The sequence below is a fragment of the Megascapheus bottae genome, chromosome 31, assembly GCF_031878675.1.
Source record: "Megascapheus bottae isolate mThoBot1 chromosome 31, mThoBot2.hap1, whole genome shotgun sequence".
Classification (NCBI taxonomy): Eukaryota; Metazoa; Chordata; class Mammalia; order Rodentia; family Geomyidae; genus Megascapheus; species Megascapheus bottae.
In genome coordinates, this window is record NC_143539.1 from 7,154,691 (window position 1) to 7,180,613 (window position 25,923).

The following is a 25,923-nucleotide window of genomic DNA, read 5'->3' on the forward strand; positions in this document are numbered from 1 at the left end:
TGCAGACAGGCTAGGACACAAGCCTAGCCGTGAGAGCAGGGACGAAAGCAAACGGGAGCTATGCGAGCAGTGAATAAAGGAGTCATTTTAGGAAAATCCCATGAGTCTGGAGATGTTGAAAGGAGCCAGGCCAGGTATTATGTGGGAAAGGAAATCTGCCGCCCAGGGTTCTCGGACCTCCTATTCGCCCCCACCCCCTGCCTCACACACTCCCTGCCTCAGTCATAGGGCTTGAACTCTGGGCCCGGGTATTGTCCCTGAGCTCTTCAGCTGAATGCTACCGCCCTACCCCTACTCAACCTCCTCAGTAGCTAGGATTACGGGCCTGAGCCCCTATGCCCTGCTTCAAGCCTCGTCTTTTTAAAAAAAAAAAAAAAGCACCAAGAGATACCGCAAAATGGGACCAGGAGTGTGGCCTAGTGGTGGTAGAGTGCTTCCCTAGCAGGCACTAAGCCCTAGGTTCGATTCCTAAGTACCACATATACAGAACCAGCTGGAAGTGGTCCTGTGTGGTTCAAGTGGCAGAGTGCTAGCCTTAAGCAAAAACATCCAAGGACAGTACCCAGGCTCTGAGTTTAAGGGCTAGGATTGGCCAAAACCAACAACAAAAGCACCACAAAATGTAAAAACCTGCATTTCTTTTTTGGTGGGTCATGGGGTTTGAACTCTGGGCCTGGGTGCTGTTCCTGAGCTCTCCATCTCTAGACTACTGCCCTACCCTTCGAGCCACGTCACCATTCTGGCTTCCTGGTGGCTAATTGGAGATAACAGATTCCTGGACTTTCTTAGTGCCCGTGCTTGCTTTGAACTGCAATCCTCAATTCTTGGCCTCCTGAGTAGCTAGGATTACAGGCATGAGCCACCGCGCCCAGCTGAAACCTGAATTTCTTTCTTTTAAGGTTGGTTGGAAATCCCAGAAAGAATTCACTGTGCCATGTTTTCCTTCCTTCAATACTATGTACTGCCTTATCACTGCCTCCCTCCACTGCCATAATTAGCTGATTGTGTCATGATTTACTTAACCTTGGACTGAATGCCATTTCTAGCTCTTTTACTGCAAACAGTGTAACACTCCTTAATGCAAATATCAAAGACACTTTCTGATACCAGTTGTGAAGTTGACTGCCCATGGGAGTTGCTGGGTGAATGTGAGTTTTGGGTTCCTGATAGCCCATCCACCAGGCTCCTTGGCAGCTCAGGTTTCATTCTGGGATCCCACTGGGTCCTGCCTCCACATCTGGTTACATAAGGAAGACATCTTTATGCCAGAAGGTCCCCAGCTCCCTAACCTTTCCTTGTCCTCTGGCTTCCTCCTGCATATGGTTTCCAGCTGGTTCCAACTTTGAAAGAGCCGTCCCTTAGTTAAAAGACCTGTGATCCCAGTGGATCTGGGATCTCAGTGGATCTGTTCATCGTTGGTTAAGCTCCTTAAGGAGGTAACTTTACAAGCAATTCTTCTGCTCTTGGGTAATCCTTTTTATCCAAGGGCTGTTGCTTCCTGAACTCGATATTTTAAAAGAAGACTAAGCCGGGCGCCGGTGGCTCAGGAGGCTGAGACCTGAGGACCCACCAGAAAACCAAGAGTGGTGCAGTGGCTGCTGGGGCAGAGCCTGGCCGGAACGGAAGAGCGCAGGCCCGGGGCCCAGACTTCAGCTCCACTAACTCAATGAAAGCAAGCCAGCAAGCGGTGCCGCCGCAGTGGGGTTGCTAGCTGCTGCGGAGCGGAACTCCACGCCGCGCTGGGAGCGGGCGCGGCGAGCTGCCGACCGGCCCGGGCCCGGGGCCCACTGGGCCAAAGGGGCTCCGTCCGCCCTCAGCGCCCTTCCCCGCGCGCCGCCCGGCTCCCCGCGCCACTTCCGGCTGCCCTCAGTCAAGATGGCGGGCGCCGGCGTCACGGCGGGCGGGGCCGCGGCTCCCGTGCCCGCGCCCAACATGGCGGACGGTTGTCCCGCCCCTCGACTTCCGCCGCTGCCCGCGGGGCGGGGACGGTCCTGGAGGCGGCGGCCATGGCGGCTTCGCGCGCGCTCCCCGGCCTGTTGCGGAGGCGTAAGTCACCCCCTGTCGTCTGGGCTCCGCCGAGGAGAAGCCGCCATTCGGGGTCGGCAGGGGCCCCGGCCTTTAGGCTGCGTCTGTGCAGTCTGGGTCCCGGGCAGCTCGTGGTCCCCGGGCTGGGCGCAGTCCAGGGACCGGGGCCCCGCGGTCCTCGAGCCCGGAGCCCCCGGAGGCCCCCGGCCCGCCCCAGGCCTCCGCCACGCGCGACGGCGCAGCCCGAGGCTCCGCGGCTCCCACGAGCGCGGCCCGCGCCGCACGGAGGCTCGAGCAGGGCACACGCGAGTTCACAGCCGGGCGCGGGCTGCCCAGGAGGCTGAGATCCGAGGACCGAGGATCGAATCCAGCCTGGGCACTGGGACTAAACAACGTGAGCCTCCAGTTAACCTCGAGGAAAGGGGAAGTGGGGCTGAGGCCTCCGGGCTAGGGCGGCAGCCTTGATGAAGAGCTCAGGGACAGCGCCCAGGCCCAGAGTACGGCCATAGCCTTGAGATGAAGAGCCCAGGGACAGTGCCCAGGCCCAGGGGAAGGGCCATAGAATGGAGATGAAGAGCTCAGGGACAGCGCCCAGGCCCAGAGTACGGCCATAGCCTTGAGATGAAGAGCTCAGGGACAGTGCCCAGGCCCAGGGGAAGGGCCATAGCCTTGAGATGAAGAGCTCGGGGACAGTGCCCAGGCCCAGGGTACGTTCATAGCCTTGCGATGAAGAGCTCAGGGACAGTGCCCAGGTGTAGGGTACAGCCATAGCCTTGAGATGAAGAGCACAGGGACAGTGCCCAGGCCTAGGGGTAGGGCCATAGAATGGAGATGAAGAGCTCAGGGACAGTGCCCAGGCCCAGAGTACAAGCCCCATGACCTACCACCAACACCCCTGACTCCCCACCCCCCAAAAGAGCAAGCCATTTACAGAACCAGGATTCAGCCGTGAGCTTAACAGAATATTAGCTCATTTTCAACATTGTCACCAAGGTTCCTAGGACAGCATAATTGCACTCTGGAACTGCAGTTTTCCTTGGTCATAAGTCTCCCCATTTAAGCAAGCATGTAGTTACAGAAGCAGACCTAGTACCAAGACCACATTCCAGACTCTCTCGTTGTTTGGTTTTCCAGCAAGAGCTTGACAGACCTTTCCCAGAACATGCCTCTGTATTTTGCTTGAGTTTTCCCTTTGCGAAGCCCATCGCCTTACCTAGGTTTTCTGTTTCTGGGGTCTCAAAAGAAAAACGGGTAGGGCTTCTTTCCTTAGTTCTCACACCCACTAGGCCCTGGGCTCTGAGGACTTCATGTTGTCCAGGCCAGGTGCCCTGAGACACGTGCATCCTCAAGTTCTTGCAGGTGAGTCCCCATTCTGGGATCTCCAGGGCTCTTCTTCCCCTCTCTCCCCAGGACTGGCAGCACGCACCCAGCTGGGCTTCCACCTCAGCCCTCGCCTCCTGAGCTCCTCCTCACAGGAGGCCTCCAAACCAGCCCCCTCAGAAGCCTCTGACCACAACTATGAGTCCCTGCAGGTGACATCTGCTGGAACACACATCCTCCATGTGCAGCTGAACAGGCCTGACAAGAGGAATGCCATGAACAGGGCCTTCTGGAGGTGCGGACTGCAGATCCTGAGGCCTTCCTGCAGGAGGAGGCAGGGCTGGAGCACCAGGCCTGGGTGGCCTTGGGGCTCAGCTGGACTTGAGGGCAGGGCAGTCCCACTGCTGTGCTCGCTAGCCCTTTCCTCCTTGTCCCTCTGCAGGGAGATGGTGGAATGCTTCAACAAGATAGCCAGGGACCCCAACTGCAGGGCTGTGGTGGTCTCGGGTGCAGGAAAAATGTTCACTGCAGGTACCTTCGCCTCCCCCAGGCTCTCCTGGTCCCCACCGTTTGGCAGTGCTCCTGATTGAGGGTTTTAGGCAGCTCTGACTTAGGCTTTGAGCCTCTTGCTCATTGGTTACTAGGCCTCATTTGAGTCATCCAAACCAGGGGCTGTGGTGGGCGGGCAAGGTGCTGGCCTCACACTGGGGACACAGGTCATCCCCACCATCCCCTCCCCAGAGGTCAGATGGAAACATGAGGACAGAACACTGGACAGGAGCCCTTGAGCCATGCCCTTGGCCTTTCAGAGTCCAGAGCAGGGTCAGCCAACTGTGTCACCATAGCACACAGCTTACCACATAGTCACCAGGCACATGTCTGCCTCTGGGGGTCTGTGACCCTTTCCTCTGCTCTCCAGAGAGGCTCATCCACCATCGTGATGACTCCACTGTCAGCCTTGTTCTTCTGGGAAGTCCCTCAGTGCTCTACTTCACATACTGTATGCTGCCTTCTCACATACCCATTTGCAGCCAGCACACTGGCTGACACCCGTCGTGCCAGCTCCTCCAGAGGCACTGGAGAGGACTGTGGACTGAAACCACCCTTGCCAAAAACTTACTGAGACCCCTTCCCTGCACCCCACGTAACACCACGGCACTAGCAGTGCCCTTGTCTTCTGAGGCCCGTGTTTTCCTACTGCACCTCCCCCCCTTCATTCCTTCAATTATTAAACAGCAGAGGGGCCCTAGCCATGCCAGAACCTCCCTGTACCAGAAAACAGACACAAGAAGCAAGCCAAGCTGGGTTTAGTTGGCTCACGCGTGTCATCCTAGCTACTCAGGAGGCTGAGAAGTAAGGATCTTGCTTTAAGACTATTTTTTTGGGGGGTGGGTCATGGGCCTTGAACTCTGAGCTGTCCCTGAGCTCTACAGCTCAAGGGACTGCCTTACCCTTGGAGCCCCAGCCCTGCTTCCCATTTCCTAGTGGTTAATTGGAGATAAAAGTCTCACGTTCTTTAGTGCCCACGCACTACAGAACCTCCATTCTCACTCCTCAGCCTCCTGAGTAGCTAGGATTTCCAGGTGTGAGCCACCTTGCCCAGCTTCTAAGACATAAGACTCTTATCTCCACTAAGTTACAAAAAAAAGGCGGGGGAGAAGAAGTGGTATTGTGTGTTGTGGCTCAAACTAGTGGAGTGCTAGTCTTGAGTGACAAACCTCAGAAACAGTTCCCAGGCCCTGAGTTCAAGCCCGATCACTGATACACACAAATAGAGAAACAATCCCCCTGAAAACCCTGTGGCCTCCATTTCTAGGCTCTATCCCTTACTGTCAGCGCCCTTCAGACTTGTATTCCATAGCAAGAGCCTGAGAAAGACAGAAGACGGCAGCTTCTCCAGTGACCACATGAAGAGATGAAATTACAGATAAAAGAACAACATGAATTGGGCACAGGAGCACACAACTATAATCCCAGTTATTCAGGAGGAAGAGGCAGGAAAATCCATTCTGCTCCAGCCCTGCAGGCCATCTTGAGATCCCACACCCAGATCAGGGCCATTCCAACCCGACCACTGGGCCTCTGCACCGGCTGTTCTGTCATCTACTCACCTCAGTCCAGATATGTCTATGCCCCTGCCTCTCCTTTGGGTCTCTCACTGAGGACATTAGACAGGACAATCCTCCCCTGCTGACGCCCACATATAGGCACACGCCATGCTCTTCTGTGTAGTTGAGATGGAGTCTCAAGAGGTACCCTAGGCTGGCCTCCAACTCCTGATCCTCCTGCCGCCCCCTCCCCGAGTGCTGGGATTAGAGACCTGTGTCACACTGTTTAGTCTCTGTGTATGTGAGTGTGAGTGAGTGTGTGTGTGTGTGTGTGTGTGTGTGTGTGCGCGCTGGTCATGGGCTTAAACTCAGAGGCCTCTGTTCTGGCTCAGCTTTCTAGCCTGGGGTGGCATGGAGCCAGAACCTATGGTGGTCATCAGATAGGAACAGACAGTGGCAGGCTTAGAACTCAGGGTCCCCCTTGCCTATCCCAGACAGGTTTTCCACCACTGAACCATACTCCAAGCTGGGACAGTCATGCAGAGTGGCCCAGGCCTTGAATCTGAGCACCCAGGAGCCAGAGGTGGAGAGTCAGGAGTTCCAGGCCAGCCAAGGCTACCTAGTGAACCCTATTTCTAAAACACAACACAGGCTGGTGCCAGTGGCTCACAGCTGTAATGACAGATTCTCAGGAGGCTGAGATCTGAGGATGGTGCCTCCAAACCACCTGAGACAGGAAAATCCAGGAGACTCTTATCTCCAGTTAGCCACCAGGAAAACAAGTAATGCTGTGGCGCAATGTGGTAGAGCCTTGAGCTGAAGAGCTCGGGATCAGTGCCCAGACCCAGAGTTCAAGCCCCAGGGCTGAAAAACAACCAGCATGAAAGAAAAGCAATTCAGCTGGGCACCTGGGCTAACACCTGGAATCCTAGCTATGCAGGAGACTCAGATCTGAGGGAGAGGATCACACTCAAAGACGGCCTGAAGGGAGTGTGGTCTAGTGGTGGAGTGCTTGCCTAGCATGCAGGAAGCCCTGGGTTTGATTCCTTGGTGCCACATACATAGAAAAAGCCAGAAGTGGTGCTGTGACACAAGTGGTAGAGCACTAGCCTTGAGAAAGCCCAAAGGACAGTGCTCAGGCCCTGAGTTCAAGGCCCAGGACTGGCCATAGTAAAAGGAAGTTGGAGGAACAAGTTCACTCCATTCTGGACTCCAATCTAGGGAACAACTTGCCAGGGCCAGTGACCATAGAAGCATTTTTCCCTGAATCTGAGTCCTGGCTTGGTGATGGCACGCTAGGAGGCTGGGTGAACAACCCCCCCCCCCCCATGCAGGAATCGACCTCATGGACATGGCTTCAGAGCTGCTGCAGCCGGAGGGGGATGATGCGGCCCGCATCAGCTGGTACCTCCGAGACCTCATCAGGCGCTACCAGAACACCTTCACCGTCATCGAGAAGGTGACTCTGGGGTCTGGGAAGGTGGCTTCCTGGTAGAGGGCTGGCCTAGCCTGCATGACGCCCTCTGTGTGGTTCCTCAGTACCACATACACAGAAAAAGCTGAAGTGGCCCTGTGGCTCAAGTGTAGAGCACTGGCCTAGAGCAAAAAGAGCTTATGGGTAAGGTCCAGGCCCTGAGTTCAAGCCCCAGAACTGGAGGGGGGAAAAGGAAGGGGAGAGAGAGAGGTGGGGGAGAAAAGGTAACTGTGGACAGGAGGGGGGCAGCTCCTCTGCCCACTGTCCTCAGCCCTGACCCCAGCCCTGCCTTCCCTTCTAGTGCCCCAAACCTGTGATCGCCGCCATCCACGGGGGGTGCATTGGTGGAGGTGAGTGTGCCTCCCCCGCCACCACGGGGGTGGGTGGGAGCTGAGGCCTCCCCTCCCTCAGCCAGGGCCTCCACTCAGCTCTCTGCTGCTGAGCCTGGGTCCCTCCCTGCAGGCACACAGCCGTGACTGGGAGAAGGGCCGGGCTCTCTCCCTCTGCATTGGCCCTGGCCTCTTCCTTCCAGGTGTGGACCTCATCACTGCCTGTGACATCCGCTACTGTGCCCAGGATGCTTTCTTCCAGGTCAAGGTGAGTCACCCTGAGCTCCTGCCTCCTGAACCCCCACAGTGCTAGAGAGAGGCACACGTGCCACCACAGGGGCAGCAAGGGCCGAGGGAGCAACCTGAAGGCTTCATGGCAGAGGAGTCAGCAGTGATCCTTACAAATGAGGCTCAGGAGACAGGCAGGGTGGCTCACACCTGTCATCCCAGCTCTTGGGAGGTGGGGACAGAAGGACTGGTGCTAATCTGGGTCATGAGGCGGGGCCCTGCCTCCCCAAATCAGAGCTGGGCATCTGGCTTAGCAGTATAGCATTTATCTGGCACATGGAGGACACTCGTCCTGTCCCCAGTACCTTGGGAAGAGGGGTGAGGCTGCCATGGAGAAAATCTCCTGCAGGCATCCAGGGAGAGGAGGTTGATGGGGGCAGGTGACTTGGCCAGGGGGACTGTCAGGCCATGCTGGAGATCCAGAGAGACAGGATGCAGCCAGGTGAGGGTGGAATCTGGAAGGAGGAAGAGAGAGGAGGAAAAGGACCGGAAATGGACGCCCCCTGAGAGGTGAGGTCACCATGAAGAACCCACTGTAAAGAACTAGGAGGGGGCAGGGAATCTGGCCTGGTGGTAGAGTGCATGCATGAAGACCTAGGTTTGATTCCTCGGTACCATATACATAGAAAAAGCCAGAGGTGGTGATGTGGCTCAAGTGGCAGAGCCTTGAGAAAGTCCAAGGACAGCCTTTAGGCCCTGAGTTCAAGTCCCAGAAGTAGAAAAGAAAGAAAGAAAGAAGAAAAGAGAGAGAGAGAGAGAGAGAGAGAGAGAGAGAGAGAGAGAGAGAGAGAGAGAGAGAAGGAAGGAAGGAAGGAAGGAAGGAAAGAAAAGAAAGAAATAAGGAGGGGCCGGGAGTTTGGCCTAGTGGTTAAAGTGCTTGCCTAGCATGCATGAAGACCTGGGTTCGATTCCTCGGTACCACATATAGAAAAAAGCCAGAAGTGGTGCTGAGGCTCAAGTGGTAGAGCTCTAGCCTTGAGAAAGTCCAAGGACAGTGCTCAGGCCCTGAGCTCAAGCCCAGGACTGGCAAAAAAAAAAAAAAAAGAAAGAAAGAAATAAGGAAAGAAGGAAGGAAGGAAAAGAAAGAAAGAACGAACTAGGAGGTGGCCGGACACTGGTGACTCATGTCGGTCCTCCTAGCTACTCAGAAGGTTGAAATATGAGGATCACAGTTGGAAACCAGCCTGAGCAGAAAAGTCCATGAGTCTTTTGTCTCCAATTAACAATCATAAAAGCAGCAGTGGTGTGTGGATCAAAGTGGTAGAATGCTAGCCTTGAGGAAAACAGAGCTGGGTGGGAAGTAGGGCAGGAGGTGGCCTAGGGTGCTTACCTGGCATGCCCAAAGCCGTGGGTTCGATTCCTTGGTACCACACATATAGAAAAGGCTGGAAGTGGTCCTGTGGCTCAAGTGGTAGATTGCTAGCCTTGAGAACGTTCAAGGACAGTGCCTAGACCCTGCGTTCAAGCCCAGGACTGACAAAAACCAAAAAGAACCAGAAGGTATCCCAGGGAGAGGAGGCTTCAGGAACTGGCTGGGCCAGCAGTTTAGGGGAGTGGGAGGTGTTTGGAGGGTGCAGAAGCAGCATGTGCCCCCCACACACTGACAGCTCTGCAGAATGGCACCAAGTCCTGGCCTCGAGCTTGAGTGGGGCGCAGTGCTTGCTGGAAGGCAAACAATGACAGCCCCACTGCACTCCAGGAGGTGGACATAGGCCTGGCCGCAGATGTGGGGACGCTGCAGCGGCTGCCCAAGGTCATTGGAAACCAGAGGTGAGAGAGAGGGGGGCAGTGGGGAGGGCAGCGGGGCCTCCCCCATCCCGGCCACAGGGTGTCCTGATGTGCCCTCTCTCTGTCCTCAAGCCTGGTCAACGAGCTGGCCTTCACTGCCCGCAAGATGATGGCGGACGAGGCCCTGAGCAGTGGACTGGTCAGGTAGTGGGGGCTGAGAGAAGGCGAGCACGAAGAATGGGGCTGGGGGCGGAGGCTGAGGACAAGGAGGGCAGGGCCAGGCCTGGGGATGGGCGGCCACGCCATTGGGGTGCGGTGGGTGGGGGCTCCCGGAGCCCCTCTCGTCCCATCTGAGGCCAAAGGCGGCTCCCTGGGCAGAGGAGGGAGGGGACTGTCACCTCCGGTGGGGGAGGTCGAGGGGTCCGCGCTGGCGGAGAGTCTCACCTGCCCTTCCCGTTCCTCTGGGCCCCTCGGGCAGCCGCGTGTTCGCGGACAAGGAGGCCATGCTGGCCGCCGCCTTCGAGCTGGCCGCCGAGGTGTCGAGCAAGAGCCCGGTGGCCGTGCAGTCCACCAAGGTCAACCTGCTCTACTCGCGGGATCACCCCGTGGACCAGGCGCTGGACTACGTGGTGAGCTTCTGCTTCAGCCAATCGCCTCGCTTCCCGCTCCCTGCCACTCACTGTCCTTCCCGCTCCTGGCGCTGCCTCCACCAATCAGGGCCCTCCCAGTCGCGCAGGCCCCCTGTCAACCACTGCTCCACTGCAACCTTGCCTGGCCAATCGCGGCTCCGGAATGGGCTGGGGGCGGGGCTGGCCACCACTCATCTGGCCCTCGGATTGGTGCTCACTGCGCGTCGCCCCGCCCCCTCCGCAGGCCTCCTGGAACATGAGCATGCTGCAGACCCAGGACATCGTGAAGTCCGTGCAGGCGGCCATGGAGAAGAAGGACCTGAAGGGCGTCACCTTCTCCAAACTCTGATCACCAGGCCCAGCGTGACCCCGACCTGGCTGCCCACCTCTCTGCCTGCCTCCTCCTCTGTAGTAGGAGGATTCAAGATAATCGGCCTCTAGTGTCTTCTCAGCACTCTCAAGCCTTATAACACTATGGCACTCATTGCTTCCCACCCAGGCTTTTCTCTTTACTGAAAACAAGAATAAAAATTAGTTCTGGAGAGAGTCTGGCCCATTCCTGGAGCAGAGAGGCAGGGGAGGACTGGAGGCCCAGGGGACTCTCAGGAAGGCAGCTGTGAAGTTGGGGATAGAGGTTCTTTTGTTCTTCTGAAACAATTGTCATTGTGTAGGCTAGGTTGCCCTTGTCATTTGATGCTGCTGTTTTGGCCTCCTAAGTGCTGGGGTTACAAGGGTGAGTCACCCTTGTGGTGAAGGGAAGACATCTGAAGGGTCAATGATGACCACACAGGTTCTACAGGAAAGGTGGGAGGGATTGATCAGGCCTTACATAACATTCTGGAACTTGAGTGACACAAGGTCCCTCTGGCTACATTCAGAGTCACCTATAGAGTTTCCTCAGATCCTCAAATGATCTGTGGGAGAAACCCCAAACCTAATTATATTGTTTTTCTTTTGGAGACTTGATCAACTTGTGTATCCCAGGATGACCTTGAGTTTTTGTTGTTGTTGTGGGCCAGTCCTGGGATCTGAACTAAGAGTTTGGGTGCTGTCCCTGAGCTTTTGCTCAAAAACTAGAACTCTACCTCTTGAGCCACAGCACCACTTCCTGCTTTTCTATGAATGTGGTATGGAGGAATCAACCTGGTCTTTGTGCATGCTAAGCAAGCATTCCACCTCTAGGCCAAACTCCAGGCCCAATATCTGGCTTTTTCTGTGTATGTGGTACTGAGGAATCAAACCCAGGCTTCATGAATGCTAGGCAAACACTCTTCTACTAAGCCACATTCCTAGCCTGTCCTTTAACTCTTTATTTGGCAGTTTCTGTCCCCCTAGTACTGGCATTATAAATCTCAATACAATAAGATTAAAAGTCCACATATATATGTGTGTGTGTATATATATATATATATATTTCATTTTTATCTTTATTTTTGTTGTGCTGAAGGACCTCATATATACTACCAGAAACAATTTAATACAATTTGGGGGTCTATTCTGGGACTTGAAATAAGGGTCTGATGGTATGAACTAACAACCCAGCCCAGGTAGAGTCTTTTGAACTATTCTCAAAGCTCTGTCCTCCTTCTCTAAGTCTTCTGTAGTAGCCAGGTGTATGTGTGTGTGTACCCCAACACCTGGTCCCTAGGAACATCTTCACAAAGACTCTGAAAAGGAGCTGGGCACCGTGGCACATGCCTGTAATCCTAGATACTCAGGAGGCTGAAATCTGAGGATCAAGGTTCAAGGCCAGCCAGGCACAAAAGGTCCTGAGACTCTAGAAAATGGGAAATGGGCTTGGCTCAAGGATATAACAGTAGCCTTGAGCTGAAGAGCTCAGGGATAGCACCCAGGCCAGAGTTCAAGCCCCATGACCAAAGAAAAAAGAAAAAAGCCAGAAATGGTGCTGTGGCTCAAGTGGTAGACTCTAGCCTTGAGAAAGCCCAAGGGTAGCGCTCAGGTCCTGAGTTCAAGCCCCAGGACTGGTAAAACAAACAAATAAAAATCAAAACAAAAAAGACCCACCTAATTGAGGATTTTAGGCAGCTCTAAATTATGATCGGAGCCTCTTGTTCAAGCCTCCAAATCAGAGGCATGCTGGGTAAAACTCAGGGCTCAGAGGAAGATGCTTGCCTAACAGGTGAGGCCCTGGGTTCTATCCCCAGCACTCCAGAAAAACTAAAACAGAAGGATTGAAGGCTGGGGGCTCAGGCAGACCCCCATCTCTGTATCTGTTCTTGCCCCGTTGCCTTGTGGGATCCTGATGTGAAGATAGAGCGAAGCTCAGTACCTAGCCCTGCAGGTTGCTGTATGGTGAGGTTTGTGTGATGTCACTATTCAGTGCTCACCTTAATCTAGACAAACCCTGTGTTATGTGGTTGTGTGACAATGGCAACCAGCTGATTGAGGTGAAATCTAGATGTTCCCAGGAGGACATGCCAGGGTGGATTTTCTGCACCCATCTAATGTGATTGAAGTGCCTGTGCACTGGGGCTCTGTGTTTCAGGGATTTGCAATGGTGGGCATTCAAGGAGAGCCAGAAAAGCCAGCAAGGGCAGGCTTAGGAAGCTGTCCAAAGAGGCTGGTCCTGGGAACCAGGCTACTGAGTCACCAGGGCTTCTTAGACTTGTGGGTGCCAAGAGCTGCCAGCAGGCTGAGGCAGGCCACCCTGGTACTGCCAAACAGAGGACCTGGTAGTGGCTACTCTGTGATGTCACTGCATGCCTGTCTCCCACTTTGTGTCACCCAGATGCAACTACTCCACCCTGCAGCCCCGATGCTCATGGAGGCTTTCAGTAGCCTGGTACAGAGAAACTACCCTTAGTTCAGATGCAGGCGTAGCCATGGTGGCATGGAAAGTCATGGCATACCCACCTGCCACGTGTACAGGGCAGCACTCTCTTGAGCTTTCCTCTTCAGGAAGCAAAGTCTGTGTGGATCAGAGCTGACTGGTCCAGAATGGAAGGGACTTCTTAAGTTGTTAGGGTCAAGGAAAGGCTGAAGTGGAGAGAAGAGAAGCATGTCTGGTGGCCCATGATCTCCTCCAGACCCTGTCATTCATTTCTGCCTTGCAGCCCCAGCCCTGTAGACTTCCGTGAAGATCCTCACCCAGGCTAGAAACATTGCAACCACAGGGCCTTTGCACTGGCTACTCCTGGTACCTTATGTTCTCAATCCTGATGAGTCCATGTCCCTGTCATGTCCTACAGGTCTCTCACTGACAGGGCACCAGTCTCCCTGCTGAACTCCCACACATAGACACATGCCATGTTGTTCTTGTTGTTGAGATAGGGGTCTCAAGGAGATGTAACCTGGGCAAGCCTCTAATTCCCAATCCTCCTGTCTCCTCCCTCTAGGGCTGGGATTACAGGCATATGTCACTTTCCTCTAGTCCAAATTTACATGAGAGAGAGAGGGGGGGGGGCAGACAGAAAGACAGAGAGACAGACAGAGAGAGAAGTTTTCTAGCCTAGGGCGACATAGAGCAAGTACCTTTTGTGGCCATCAGATAGGAACAGACAGTGGCAGGGTTAGAACTCAGGGCAGGTTCTCTACCACTGAGCCACATTCCAGCTGGGACAGTCATGCAGATCAGTCCAGGCTTTGAATATGGGCACCTAAGAGCCAGAAGTGGAAGGTCAGGAGTTCTAGTCCAGCCAGGCTAACTAGTGAGCCCTTTCTCAACAGATAAAAACATAATGGTGCCTGTAAGCTACTCAGTAGGCTGAGATCTGAGGATCATGGTTCAAAGCCAACTGGGACACTAAAGAACGTGAGACTCCTATCTCCAATTAATCACTAGAAAACAGGAAGTGGGGCTGTGATTCAAGGGGTAAGGCGATAGCCTTGAGCTGAAGAGCTCAGGGACAGCACCCAGGTCCAAAGTTCAAGCACCATGACCCACACACAAAAAACACCACCACCACCACCACCACCAACAACAACAACAAAGACCATAATGGGAACTGGGAGTTTGGCTTAGTGGTAGAGTGCTTGCCTAGCATGCATGAAGAGGTTCAATTCCTCGGTACCATATACATAGAAAAAGCCAGAAGTGGTGCTGTGACTCAAGTGGCAGAACTCTAGACTTGAGAAAAACCCAAGGACAGTGCTCAGGCCCTGAGCTCAAGTCCAGGACTTGAGCAAAACAAACAAACAAAACCGTAATGGAGTGTGAAAGAAAGAAGAAAAGCCAGATTCACAATTATCTGGAAATTGGAGGCAGGATGTCTGCTCCATCCTGGACCCCCATCTCAGGAAACAACTTTGCTGATGCAGTGGCTCTGCCCCAACCTGCTTCCCAGACCATCTGTGCCACCTTGGGCCATGGTGAATCTGTCTGTGTGTCACTCTCCCTGTGGGTGAACCTGCCAAGGTACTGTAAAGACTAAGTGAGGGCTCAGTAAGAGCAGCTACTCCTCACCATGGCTTCAGGAGTTCTAGGCAAGTTGCTCTCTGCTGTGGCTGGTGACAATAGAACTATTTTTGCTTGGATCTGAGCCCCCTTGCCCCCCATCTTCTTGACCAGGAATTGATCTCATGGACATGGCTTCATACTTGATGCAGCCCGATACGTCCCGCATCAGCTGGTACCTCTGATGCCAGAACACCTTCACTGTCATCGGAAAGGTGACTGTGGACAGGAGGGGGGCAGCTCCTCTGCCCACTGTCCTCAGCCCTGACCCCAGCCCTGCCTTCCCTTCTAGTGCCCCAAACCTGTGATCGCCGCCATCCACGGGGGGTGCATTGGTGGAGGTGAGTGTGTCTCCCCCAGACACACACGGGGGTGAGTGGGAGCTGAGGCCTCCCCTTCCTCAGCCAGGGCCTCCACTCAGCTCTCTGCTGCTGAGCCTGGGTCCCTCCCTGCAGGCACACAGCCGTGACTGGGAGGAGGGCCGGGCTCTGTCCCTCTGCATTGGCCCTGGCCTCTTCCTTCCAGGTGTGGACCTCATCACTGCCTGTGACATCCGCTACTGTGCCCAGGATGCTTTCTTCCAGGTCAAGGTGAGTCACCCTGAGCTCCTGCCTTCCTGAACCCCCACAGTGCTAGAGAGAGGCACACCTGGCACCACAGGGGCAGCGAGGGCCAAAGGAGCAACCTGAAGGCTTCATGGCAGAGGAGTCAGCAGTGATCCTTACAAATGAGGCTCAGGAGACAGGCAGGGTGGCTCACACCTGTCATCCCAGCTCTTGGGAGGTGGGGACAGAAGGACTGGTGCTAATGTGGGCCATGAGGCGGGGCCCTGCCTCCCCAAATCAGAGCTGGGCATCTGGCTTAGCGGTAGAGCATTTATCTGGCATATGGAGGACGCTGGTCCTGTCCCCAGCACCATGGGAAGAGGGGTGAGGCTGCCATGGAGAAAATCTCCTGCAGGCATCCAGGGAGGTGAGGATGGGGGCAGGTGACTTGGCCAGGGGGACTGTCAGGCCATGCTGGAGACAAGAGAGAGAACACAGCCAGGTGCAGGGTCTGACCAGGAGGGAAGGAAGGAGACAAGAAGAGGGGAAGGAAAGGAGGGCAGGGCCAGGCCTGGGGATGGGCGGCCACGCCATTGGGGTGCGGTGGGTGGGGGCTCCCGGAGCCCCTCTCGTCCCATCCCATCTGAGGCCAAAGGCGGCTCCCTGGGCAGAGGAGGGAGGGGACTGTCACCTCCGGTGGGGGAGGTCGAGGGGTCCGCGCTGGCGGAGAGTCTCACCTGCCCTTCCCGTTCCTCTGGGCCCCTCGGGCAGCCGCGTGTTCGCGGACAAGGAGGCCATGCTGGCCGCCGCCTTCGAGCTGGCCGCCGAGGTGTCGAGCAAGAGCCCGGTGGCCGTGCAGTCCACCAAGGTCAACCTGCTCTACTCGCGGGATCACCCCGTGGACCAGGCGCTGGACTACGTGGTGAGCTTCTGCTTCAGCCAATCGCCTCGCTTCCCGCTCCCTGCCACTCACTGTCCTTCCCGCTCCTGGCGCTGCCTCCACCAATCAGGGCCCTCCCAGTCGCGCAGGCCCTCCGTCAACCACTGCTCCACTGCAACCTTGCCTGGCCAATCGCGGCTCCGGAATGGGCTGGGGGCGGGGCTGGCCACCACTCATCTGGCCCTCGGATTGGTGCTCACTGCGCGTCGCCCCGCCCCCTCCGCAGGCCTCCTGGAACATGAGCATGCTGCAGACCCAGGACATCGTGAAGTCCGTGCAGGCGGCCATGGAGAAGAAGGACCTGAAGGGCGTCACCTTCTCCAAACTCTGATCACCAGGCCCCGGCCCACACCCAGTGCCTGCCTCTTCCTTCGTATTTGGAGGAGTCAAGACCAGCCGCTCGGATGGGGAGTTTGGCCTAATGATAGAGTGCTTGCCAAGCATGCACGAAGACCCGGGTTCGAGTCCTTGGTACCACATCTATAGAAAAAGCGAAAAGTGGCATTGTGACTTAAGTGGTAGAGCTCTGGCCTTGAGGAAAGCTGAAGGACAGTGCTCAGGCCCTGAGTTGAAGCCCCAAGACCGGCAAAAAAAAAAAAAAAATGATTATCTGCTAGTGCCTTCTCTGTGCTCTCAAGCCTTATCTTTATGGCCCTCATATCTTCCTACCCACGCCCTTATCTTCTCTGAGAACAATAAGGAAAGTTCTGGCAAGAACCTGGCTTCTTTACCGGAGTGGAATGGGGAGGGGAGGGCTGGAGGCCCAGGGGACATCCCAAGAAGGCAGGTGGGAATCTTGGGATAGTGGTTCTTATCCTCTTCTGAGACAATGTCTCCTTATATAGCACAGGGTAGCCTGGAACCTGAGACCCCCTTGCCTTGGCTCTCTGAGTACTGAGATTGCAGAGGTGAACCACTGTACATAGCCAATGATGGGAGCTGACCAGTGGAAGAGCACTTAGGGAGGGCAGGAAGTCTAAGAGGTGGAGTCCTTGGCGGACACCCTTCACAGTATGAAAGGCCACCTACAGTTCCCACTTCGCCTGGCTCCTGTCCTAGTTGTAGTCAATTCAAAGGTGGAGCCAGCTGGGCACACCCAGGTAGAAAGTAGTAGAGGCAGCCAGGCGCCAGTGGCTCACACCTACAATCCCAATTATTCAAATGGAGGCTGACATCTGAAAATCGAGGTTCAAAGCCAGCCAGAAAATGACTCATTACCCAGGAAAAAGCCTGAAGTAGAGCTGTGGCTTAAGTGCTAGTCTTGAGCAAAAACAAAAACACTCAGGGACAGTTCCCAGGCCCAGAGTTCAAACCTCAGGACTGATGAAAACACAAAAGAAAGAAAGTAGCGGAGCAGGATTAGAACCCAGACCTTTTCAGTCCAGCCACACATGTGCTCTAAAGTCCTGTCCCTGGGTTATAACATGAGAGCTGGAGGTGCATGTGGGCACTTGGCTGGGTCTCCAGCTCTTATCTGCTCCCATTACCCACCTGTCTGTTCACTCCTTCAGCCCTGCCCTGCCCACCTGCTGCCCCCTCCCTCAGCCAACAGACTTGGGGCAGGGCTTTATGGTCTCTGATAAGGCTCTCACCCAAGGCCGAAGTCCAACACTGGTCCTTTTTGCATGAGGCCCCAGTGTGGTGTTCAGGGACAGGAAGTGAGAAGGATTCCATCCTAGGGACCTGGTGACCCCTTTCCCTGCCAGCCACTCCCTCCCCTCTGGTATAAGGGCCAGCAGCCACTAGCCACTGCATCCCATTCCTGAAACTCTTCTAGCACCAGCCACCAGCCCAGTCTCTTGAGATGGCCTTTGTCCCAGCACCGGGCTATCAGCCCACCTACAACCCGGTAAGCCCCCCCCCCCCGCACACCAGTTCACCCCACTTTGATTCTCAGTGGAGGGGTGTCCCATGTCTTGCTCAGGCCATATCCATCCAGAACTGAGGCTAAGGCTTCATTTCCACCCATACTGGCATTCAGGCCATTTTGTGTCCACACCTCATTCTCATGCTTCCTCTCCCTTGTTTAGGGGACACTGGGGTCAGGGGCATCTCAAGGAGGGAGAGGGGCTGTAGCAGGCAAGTCACCTGTGAGGTTCCTTGATGTCCCCCTCTACAGACGCTGCCCTACAACCAGCCCATTCCCGGCGGGCTCAGCAGTGGCATGTCCGTGTACATCCAGGGAGTGGCAAAAGAGAACATGAGACGGTGAGACCAGCGCTGGGAAGGTGGCTTAGTGGTAGAGTGCTCACCTGGCATGCATGAAGCCCTGGGTTCCATTCCTCAGTACCACATACACAGAAAAGCTAGCAAAGATGCTGAGGCTCAAGTGGTAGAGCGTTAGTCCTGAGCAAAAGAAGTGCAGGGACAGTGGCCAGGCCCTGAGTTCAAGTCTCAAGTCTGAGGGGGTGAGGGGGAGGAGGAGAGAAAGAAGTAGTGAGACCCTCCCAGGAGGCTGGGGCCATTCAGAATAGCCCAGGCCACTTGCACAGTGCTGTCTTTTTCCTTCCTGTTTACCAGGATGGATGGATGTGGGATGGATGTGTGAAATGCACTGGAACTTTAGGCTCTGTGTGAGGTTGGCCTGCAAGAGACCCGGTAGGAAAAGATGGAAGAAGAGCCAATGGGGAAGGGGCAGAGGGTGTGAAGTCAGATCAGCTGTGTGCTGGGGGTTGGGGGGGGGTGGGGCTGGAGGGCTCACTCAGGAGAGAAGGCTGAAGTCAGCCCGAGAGGCAAAGATAAAAAGACAGTGTGTATGTGTGTGTGTGTGATCTCAGAGTCAGGATATGGGACATGAAATGAGATTTTTTTTTCTGCCATTGTTGTGGTTTTGTGCTGGTACTGGGGTTTCAACTCAAAGGCTTTCTGCTTTTGCTTGGCTCAGGACTGGTGCTCTACCATTTGAGTGACAGCTCTACTTAAAATGCTTTTTTAAAAATATTTTTTCACTGGTCCTTGAGCCTTGAATTCAGGACCTGGGTGCCGTCCCTGAGGTTGTTTGCTCAAAGCTAGTGCTCTACCATTTGAGCTACAGCTCCACTGTCTTTAGACCTCAACCTCCTCAGTAGCTAAGATTCCAGGCATGAGCCACATACACCTAGCAGACGTCCGGCTTTTTTGTTTTTGCTGGTTAATTGGAGGTAACAGAATCTAATGGACATTCCCTAGAGCTCAGCTTCCATAGTAGCTGGGATTACAGGAATGAGTCACCAGCACTTAACTTTGAAGTGAGAACTTTGAAAACCTGAATCTAGATCAGACACCGGCGGTGCTGTGTTCAAATCCCCAGCTCTGGCACCCAGCCAGGTGACTCAGAGAACGGCTATTCTTCTCGATGCTTCTGTGTTACTACTGTAAATAGGACAATTGTCAGGATTCAATGTGCAAAAGCACAGGAATAGCGGTGTGCAGAAAGTGGCTTGGGAACCTTGGGGCCCACAACCCCCCTCCACATGGGACCAACAGCACTAAAGTCCAGGCCAGACGGAGGCAGGGCTTCCTGGGGGAGGCTCCTGCCATTAGAGGGAGGGGGTGACCCCAAGGAACCGGCCCTTTATGTCCCCCAGATTCCACGTGAACTTCCTGGTGGGGCAGGACCCGGGAGCTGACATTGCCTTCCACTTCAACCCCCGCTTCGATGGCTGGGATAAGGTGGTGTTCAACACCAAGCAGGGCGGCCACTGGGGCAGCGAGGAGAAGAAGAGAAGCATGCCCTTCAGCAAGGGCAGCCACTTTGAGCTGGTGTTCATGGTGCTGGATCAGCATTACAAGGTCCGCCCCTTGGGGAATCCCCTCCTCCCTCCTCTGTGCCCTCCATCGTGTCTTTCCAGCCAGCCCTCCCTGCCTCCCATCCTGCCTTTTCTTTCTTTTTTCTTTTTTCTTTTTCTTTTTTTTTTTTTTTTGCCAGTCCTGGGCTTGGGCTCAGGGCCTGAGCACTGTCCTTGGACTTTCTCAAGGCTAGAGCTCTACCCCTTGAGCCTCAGCACCACTTCCGGCTTTTTTTTCTATGTATGTGGTACCGAGGAATCGAACCCGGGTCTTCATGCATGCTAGGCAAGCACTTTAACCACTAGGCCAAACTCCCGGCCCCTTTGCCTTTTCTTTCTTTCTTTGTATGTGGTATGTGATTCCTTGAATCAAACCCAGGTCTTCGTGTGTGCTAAGTGAGCACTTTATCACTGGGCCAAACTCCCAGCCCTCTTTTGGCTTTTTCACTTGAACCACACCTCTACTTCTGCCTTTTTACTGGTTCACTGGAGATAAGAGTCTCAAGCACTTTCCCGCCTGAGGTTGGCATTCAACCTTGACCCTCAGACCTGTCTCTAAGCACCGGCCTTCTTCCTGCCTCTTTACCGGTAAGGTTTCTAACCCGTGTGATACATATAATCTTGTTGTTCTGGGGGTTCTGAGAAAAAGTGGACTTTGTGTGGTCAGAACTGTGGACACACGAGGAAAGCATGAAGAGCTGGGGTCTCCCACATGCTCTTGATATTTAGGGGTCCTCAAGACTCCTCCCCTTCGTCTCTTTCACACACCTCTCTCATGTTATCTAAAAGTCGATCTGAGACATTACATCATTGCTTTCATATATATATCCCCATTAACTAATTAATTCATGTTTGTTTGTTTTTTTGCCAGTCCTGGGCTTGAGCTCATGGCCTGAGCACTGTCCTTGGACTTTCTCAAGGCTAGAGCTCTACCACTTGAGCCTCAGCACCACTTCCGGCTTTTTTTTCTATGTATGTGGTACCAAGGAATCGAACCCGGGTCTTCATGCATGCTAGGCAAGCACTTTAACCACTAGGCCAAACTCCCGGCCCTGCCTAGCTTGTTTTGTTTTCTTCGTTTTAATGAGACAAGGTCTGGCTTATAGAACCCAGGCTGGCCTTGAACTCTCCATTCTCCTGCTTCACCTCCCCATTACCCACACAGAGGTTTCAAGGTCACCATGTCTGGCTTGAGAGCCACATAGACCCAAGTCTTCACACTAACTGGAGGCCTGGTGGCACAGTCTTGCTGGGCATATAAGGCTGGGAAGCTTCTCATCCTTCCCAGACCCCTCGCTCATGTCACAAATGAGGGAGGAAGAGGAAGACTCAAAGCTGGCTGCTGTGGCTCACGCCTGTCATCCTAGCTGCTTAGGAGGCTGAGATCTGAGGACCACAGTTCAAAGCCAGCCCAGAAAAGAACAACAACAAAAACAAAAAGGGGACCAGGAGTTTGGCCTCGTGGTAGAGTGCTGGTCTACCACGTACGAAGACCTGGGTTTGATTCCCCAGAACCACATCCACAGAAAAAGCTGAAGGTGGTGCTGTGGCTCAAGTGGCAGAGTGGTAGCTTTGAGCAAAATGTGTCCAAGGACAGCGCCCAGGCCCTGAGTTCCAGCCCCAAGACTGGCAACAAACAAAACCAAAACCAAAGCCAGCCCAGGCAAGGAAGCCTGGGAGACATGTATCTCCAATAAACTACCAGAAAACAGGAAGTGGAGCTGTGGCCAAGAGGTACAGGGCTACCCTGGGCAGCGACACTCAGGGACAGTGCCCACCTCCAGAGCGCTGGGTGTGGGCACCGACTCTCCCCGCCTTGGCCCTGCCCTGCAGGTGGTGGTCAACGGGACACCCTTCTACGAGTACTCGCATCGGCTGCCCCTGCAGATGGTTACCCACCTGCAGGTGGATGGGGATTTGGAGCTCCAGTCCATCAACTTCCTGGGTGGCCAGGTGTGTGCTGTCCCCATCCTTCCTCAATCCATCTGCACTGTCATCCATTGCCCATGCCTGCTCTGGGTCTCCAGTGTCTTTCTGGGCGCTGCCCAGAGACCTCCATGGTGGCTAAAGGGCTTCACCTGGAAGATGGGCATAGCCCCAGAGTAGTCAGAGTCCCAAAAGTCAGGGTCAGAATGGGGAGGGACAGATGAAGCATGAGGGACAGGATTAGGAACGAGGAAATTAGAGCCAGGCAGGCCAGGGGATAGGAGGTCATTTTGCAAGTGTGAGAAATGCTTAGTTCTGGTCCAGGGGGTGTAGGCCTTCTTGGAGGAGGAAGTGTTTAATTGAGTGAGCAACTGAAGGGGATGAGGAAAAATATCCTGAACAGAGGGCTACCTGGCGCTCATGTCTGTCATCCTGGCTACTCAGGAGGCTGAGATCTGAGGATCGTGGTTCAAAGCCAGCCCAGACAGAAAACTGGAAGTGGAGCTGTGGCTCAAGTGTTAGAGCCTTTTTACCAGGGTTCGCAGGCACTGGTGGCCCCTAAAGAAGTCAGAGCCCCCTCCGAGAATCAGGGTGGCACCTGGGGCCACCCCTGGGCTTCAGAGCCTCCTCCATGTCTTCCAGTCCTGAATTTGGGGGTTCCACTCATGACCATGTTCTCTCTCTGTGCCCACAGAGACCCATGACCACACCGGCATATCCAGTAAGTACTTGAGGATGAGGGATGTCCCCAAGTTGGGAATCACTGGTCCACAGGGGACATGGAGGGGTCAGAAGGCCCCCCAGAACCCCTCACCATCCCTGCTTTTCTCTGCCCATCCTTGTAGGGCCCAGGATATGCTCCTGGATATACTCCCCCACAAATGAACAGTTTGCCTGTAAGTGGAACCATTAGGTGGCTACTTAGGGGACAGAGCCCAAAATTGGGGAGGAGGTGGGGGCTGAGGCAGGGGAATGGCCAAAGATTTGTGATCCATTATTGAATGAGTCCTCCTTTTGCCACTCCACAGACCATGGAAGGACCCCCAACCTTCAACCCGGTATGGCATCCTGAGGGGGGTGGTAGTAGGTTGGTAGGGGTTGGTGAGAATCTCCAGGGTGGTGGGATAGAGATGTGGGGGGCAGGCTGGGCAAGAGGGAGGGAAGGGACTGGTTGGGCTTGTTTTCTAGGAGCCATGAGAGCCCCTCTGGAAATGTGCTGTGCCCCTGGCTCCTTCCATCCCACAGAGGTTGAGGCTCCTTGTTCTCTTCCACAGCCTGTGCCTTACAAAGGGAGACTCCAGGGGGGACTTTCTGCACGAAGAACCATCATCATCAAAGGCTATGTTCCCCCTTCTGGCAAGAGGTATGACAGCACAGAACTTAGACAGAGACAAGAAATTCCAGCCCTCTTCCCTCAGACCCACAAATCCAGGCCCCAGCTTCCTCCCTCAGACCCAGGGATCCAGGTCCCGGCTCCTCCCTCTGACCCAGTGGTTCAGGCCCCAGGCCTCATCGCCAGGTTGCAGGTACTGGATTCCCACTGGACTCTCCCCTTGGTCCCAGCTTTGTCATCAACCTGAAGGTGGGCTCCTCCGGGGACCTGGCCCTGCACATTAACCCCCGCCTGGGCGAGGGCTCTGTGGTTCGCAACAGCTTTCTCAATGGCTCCTGGGGCTCGGAGGAGAGGAAGATTTCCTACAACCCTTTTGGTCCTGGCCAGTTCTTTGATGTGAGTCTGGAGTCCCTGACCCTCTTCTTGTCCTTGCAAGACCCCCTCCCTCGCCAGCAGGCCCTCCCTTCCCCACCCTTGTCCAGCAAGTTCTCCCCTCCCCACTCCTGTCCAGTAGTGGCCCTCCCCCACCCTTGACCAGCAGGCTCACCCCTCCTCCCTCCCTCCCACAGCTGTCCATTCGCTGCGGCCTGGATCGCTTCAAGGTTTATGCCAATGGGCAGCATCTCTTCGACTTCTCGCATAGGCTCTCCGCCTTCCAGAGGGTGGACATGGTGGAAGTCCACGGTGATGTCACCTTGTCCTATGTCCAGATCTAAATCATTCCTGGGCACAACTCCTGGGAAAACACAAAGATCCCCAGGGCATGTCTCTAGGCTATTAATAAAATATCTGAGGTCATCTGAGTGTGTGTGTGTGTGTGTGTGTGTGTGTGTGTGTGTGTGTGTGTCTGTCCATTCCCCCCTCTCAGTATTCCTTCCTCCTTGTGGGTAATTTATACTCCATCATTCTTCTAACCAGCTGTCTGTGCACCCCAGGCTCTGCTGACAAACTGGACTCGTGGTACATGCCTGTAATCCCTGCACCAGCCACACTGAGGGAGAAGGGATACAAATTCAGGATTGGACTGGGTGCCTGAGGCTCACACCTGAAATCCTCCAACTCAGGAGGCTGAAACCTGAGGCTCAAAGTGTGGTTTAAAGCCAATCTTGGCAAGAAAGTCCAATAGACTCTAATCTCTGATTAACCACCAAAAAGTCAGAAGTGAAACTATGGCTCAAATGGTGGAGTGAAAAAGCCAAGCAAGAAGGCAAGGTCCTGAGTTCAAGTCCCAGGAAAACACACACACACACACACACACACACACACACACACACACACACATACACAGAGTTCAAGATCAGCCTAGGGTACATAAAGAACTGCAGGCCAGCTCAGATACAAAGCAAAAAATCTTATCACTATCCCACTCCTCCACCCTCAAACAAAACCAGCTACTTAAGAGGCTAGAAGCTGAGATCTGAGAATTGAGATTCAGTGCTAATCCAAGCAGATAAACCTGTGAGATTTTTTTTTTGGTGGGAGGGGGGCCAGTTGTGGGACTTGAACTCAGGGCCTGGGCGCTGCCTTCTAGCCATTTGGCTCAAGGCTAGCACGCTACCACTTCTGGTTTTCTGGTGGTTAGGAGATAAAGAGTCTCATGGACTTTCATGCCCTGGCTGGCCTGGAAGCATGATCCTCAGATCTTAGCCCCCTAAGTAGCTAAGATTATAGGCATGAGCCACAGGCACCTGGCTTGTGAGGCTCTTATTTCTAGTTACAAATGTGGTTTGGAGCGGGGAGTTTGGCCTAGTGGTAGAGTGCTTGCCTAGCATGCACGAAGACCCCGGTTTGATTCCTTGGTATCACATACATAGAAAAAAGCCGGAAGTGGTGCTGAGGCTCAAGTGGTAGAGCTCTAGCCTTGAGAAAGTCCAAGGACAGGGCTCAAGCCCTGAGCTCAAGCCCAGGACTGGGGAAAAAAAGAAATAAATAAAATGTAATTTGGTGCCAGTGCAGGCACTTTTGGCACCTGTACTTGGATTTTTCCCTACTCAAGGCTGACGCCCAACCTTCTGAGCCTCAGGTCCATTTCCAGGTTCTACTGGTTCATTGGAGCCCAGAGTCTCACAGCCTTTCCTTCCCCAGGCTGGCTCCAACACCCATCTTCAGATGTCAGCCTCCTGGGTAGCCAGGAAGACAGGCGTGAGCCAGCTGCATCCCAACGTGGAAAACCTCACCATCAAAAACAGGGGGACATCACCATGAGCCTCAGATCCTGCTGCCCCCCTGTGGATGTGGGCCCAGTGGCCCCCAGAGCTTAGAATGTTCTTTCTGTAGGCAGCACTAGGCCCATTCAGTAGAGAGAGTTACCAGCCATCACTCACTTCACCTGGGCCAGTCCCTTAGTGCTGAACTACATCCATGTTAGGCAGTAAGATCCCTCTCAACTTCAGAGGTCATAGAAGTCAACCGGGATGGTATGCCTTTGACCAGCTATGACCATATACGACCGCAAGATCCCTAACACAAGGTCCCCTGACACAGCTGGCACCTTCTTCGCTCTTGTGAGGAGGGGTCTTGCCAGTCCCTTTGCTGGCAATGACCCTTTTCTTTGTTCTTTGCCTTGGATGTCCGCATGGTTCTCATGGAGTCAGGAGACTTAGAGCAGGATCCATTGCTCTTCTCCTTAATTCTAGGCCACCCAGTCCATCCCTCGTCTCCCCACCGATCTTCTAGGCCTTCCAAGTGGAGGTTCAGCTCAGAGTTGAAGAACTCTACCCGGGAGCCTGGATCACTGCATTGCCCCCTGTTCTAAAAACTGAGGTTCAGAGAGGGTTGTCTTCAAGCTACGGCCACACAGCAGGAAAGAGGCTGGGGCCTGGAAGAGATCCGGAGAGAACCTACTTAGAAAACCAAATAGAAAAAGTTTTCTCTCCCCACAGCTTCAATTGGGCTGGGCTATGGTCGGGAATAGTGGATCTCAATTCTCTAGCATGTCCAGCATGGGAAGCAAGGTTCTCCTAGCTTGTTTATTGTTACGTACATACTGTCTCCCTGGTTGTTTCCCACACCTTCTCCTCTCTCATTTCTTCACCTAGTCTCGATGTAAGTCTTGTGTAATCTCCCTGTCTGTCTCAACTTGTCTGTCTGTCTGTGATAATGGACCCAAGGTTGGTTATCAGTTCATAACTCTCATTTCTTGGAACTAAGGGAGATC

General features: G+C 54.3%; 3 protein-coding genes across 3 annotated transcripts; all 3 read left to right on the forward strand.

Annotated features, from left to right (window-relative positions):
* The first annotated feature begins 1,973 nt into the window (after positions 1–1,973).
* On the forward strand, positions 1,974–10,383 carry LOC150043876 (delta(3,5)-Delta(2,4)-dienoyl-CoA isomerase, mitochondrial-like). The gene is made up of 10 exons (XM_090322128.1): positions 1,974–2,046; positions 3,436–3,640; positions 3,788–3,876; positions 6,728–6,852; positions 7,169–7,217; positions 7,400–7,464; positions 9,184–9,254; positions 9,345–9,416; positions 9,691–9,841; positions 10,086–10,383. The coding sequence occupies exons 1-10, from the start codon at positions 2,007–2,009 to the stop codon at positions 10,188–10,190; spliced, it is 972 nt and encodes a 323-aa protein (XP_090178254.1). The 5' UTR covers positions 1,974–2,006; the 3' UTR covers positions 10,191–10,383.
* Positions 10,384–15,377: 4,994 nt separating this feature from the next.
* On the forward strand, positions 15,378–16,075 carry LOC150043877 (delta(3,5)-Delta(2,4)-dienoyl-CoA isomerase, mitochondrial-like). Its single transcript, XM_090322534.1, has 2 exons — positions 15,378–15,722; positions 15,967–16,075. Exons 1-2 carry the CDS (start codon positions 15,378–15,380, stop codon positions 16,069–16,071), a joined length of 450 nt encoding a protein of 149 aa, XP_090178660.1. The 3' UTR covers positions 16,072–16,075.
* Positions 16,076–17,502: 1,427 nt separating this feature from the next.
* Positions 17,503–23,554, forward strand: Lgals4 (galectin 4). Its single transcript, XM_090321996.1, has 10 exons — positions 17,503–17,589; positions 17,860–17,948; positions 19,307–19,511; positions 21,341–21,460; positions 22,128–22,154; positions 22,279–22,329; positions 22,462–22,491; positions 22,708–22,796; positions 22,997–23,162; positions 23,336–23,554. The coding sequence occupies exons 1-10, from the start codon at positions 17,545–17,547 to the stop codon at positions 23,480–23,482; spliced, it is 969 nt and encodes a 322-aa protein (XP_090178122.1). The 5' UTR covers positions 17,503–17,544; the 3' UTR covers positions 23,483–23,554.
* Positions 23,555–25,923: the final 2,369 nt, after the last annotated feature.

What these genes read in the sequence shown, in the direction of transcription:
- LOC150043876 (XM_090322128.1), top strand. Translation starts at nt 2,007, where the DNA reads ATGGCGGCTTCGCGCGCGCTCCCCGGCCTGTTGCGGAGGC. An exon ending in CTGAGCAGTGGACTGGTCAG is followed by an intron (nt 9,417 to 9,690) that starts GTAGTGGGGGCT and finishes CCCCTCGGGCAG; the next exon opens with CCGCGTGTTCGCGGACAAGG. An exon ending in ACCAGGCGCTGGACTACGTG is followed by an intron (nt 9,842 to 10,085) that starts GTGAGCTTCTGC and finishes CCCCCTCCGCAG; the next exon opens with GCCTCCTGGAACATGAGCAT.
- LOC150043877 (XM_090322534.1), top strand. Translation starts at nt 15,378, where the DNA reads ATGGGCGGCCACGCCATTGGGGTGCGGTGGGTGGGGGCTCCCGGAGCC. An exon ending in ACCAGGCGCTGGACTACGTG is followed by an intron (nt 15,723 to 15,966) that starts GTGAGCTTCTGC and finishes CCCCCTCCGCAG; the next exon opens with GCCTCCTGGAACATGAGCAT.
- Lgals4 (XM_090321996.1), top strand. Translation starts at nt 17,545, where the DNA reads ATGGCCTTTGTCCCAGCACCGGGCTATCAGCCCACCTACAACCCG. An exon ending in ATCAGCCCACCTACAACCCG is followed by an intron (nt 17,590 to 17,859) that starts GTAAGCCCCCCC and finishes CCCCCTCTACAG; the next exon opens with ACGCTGCCCTACAACCAGCC. An exon ending in TGCTGGATCAGCATTACAAG is followed by an intron (nt 19,512 to 21,340) that starts GTCCGCCCCTTG and finishes CCTGCCCTGCAG; the next exon opens with GTGGTGGTCAACGGGACACC.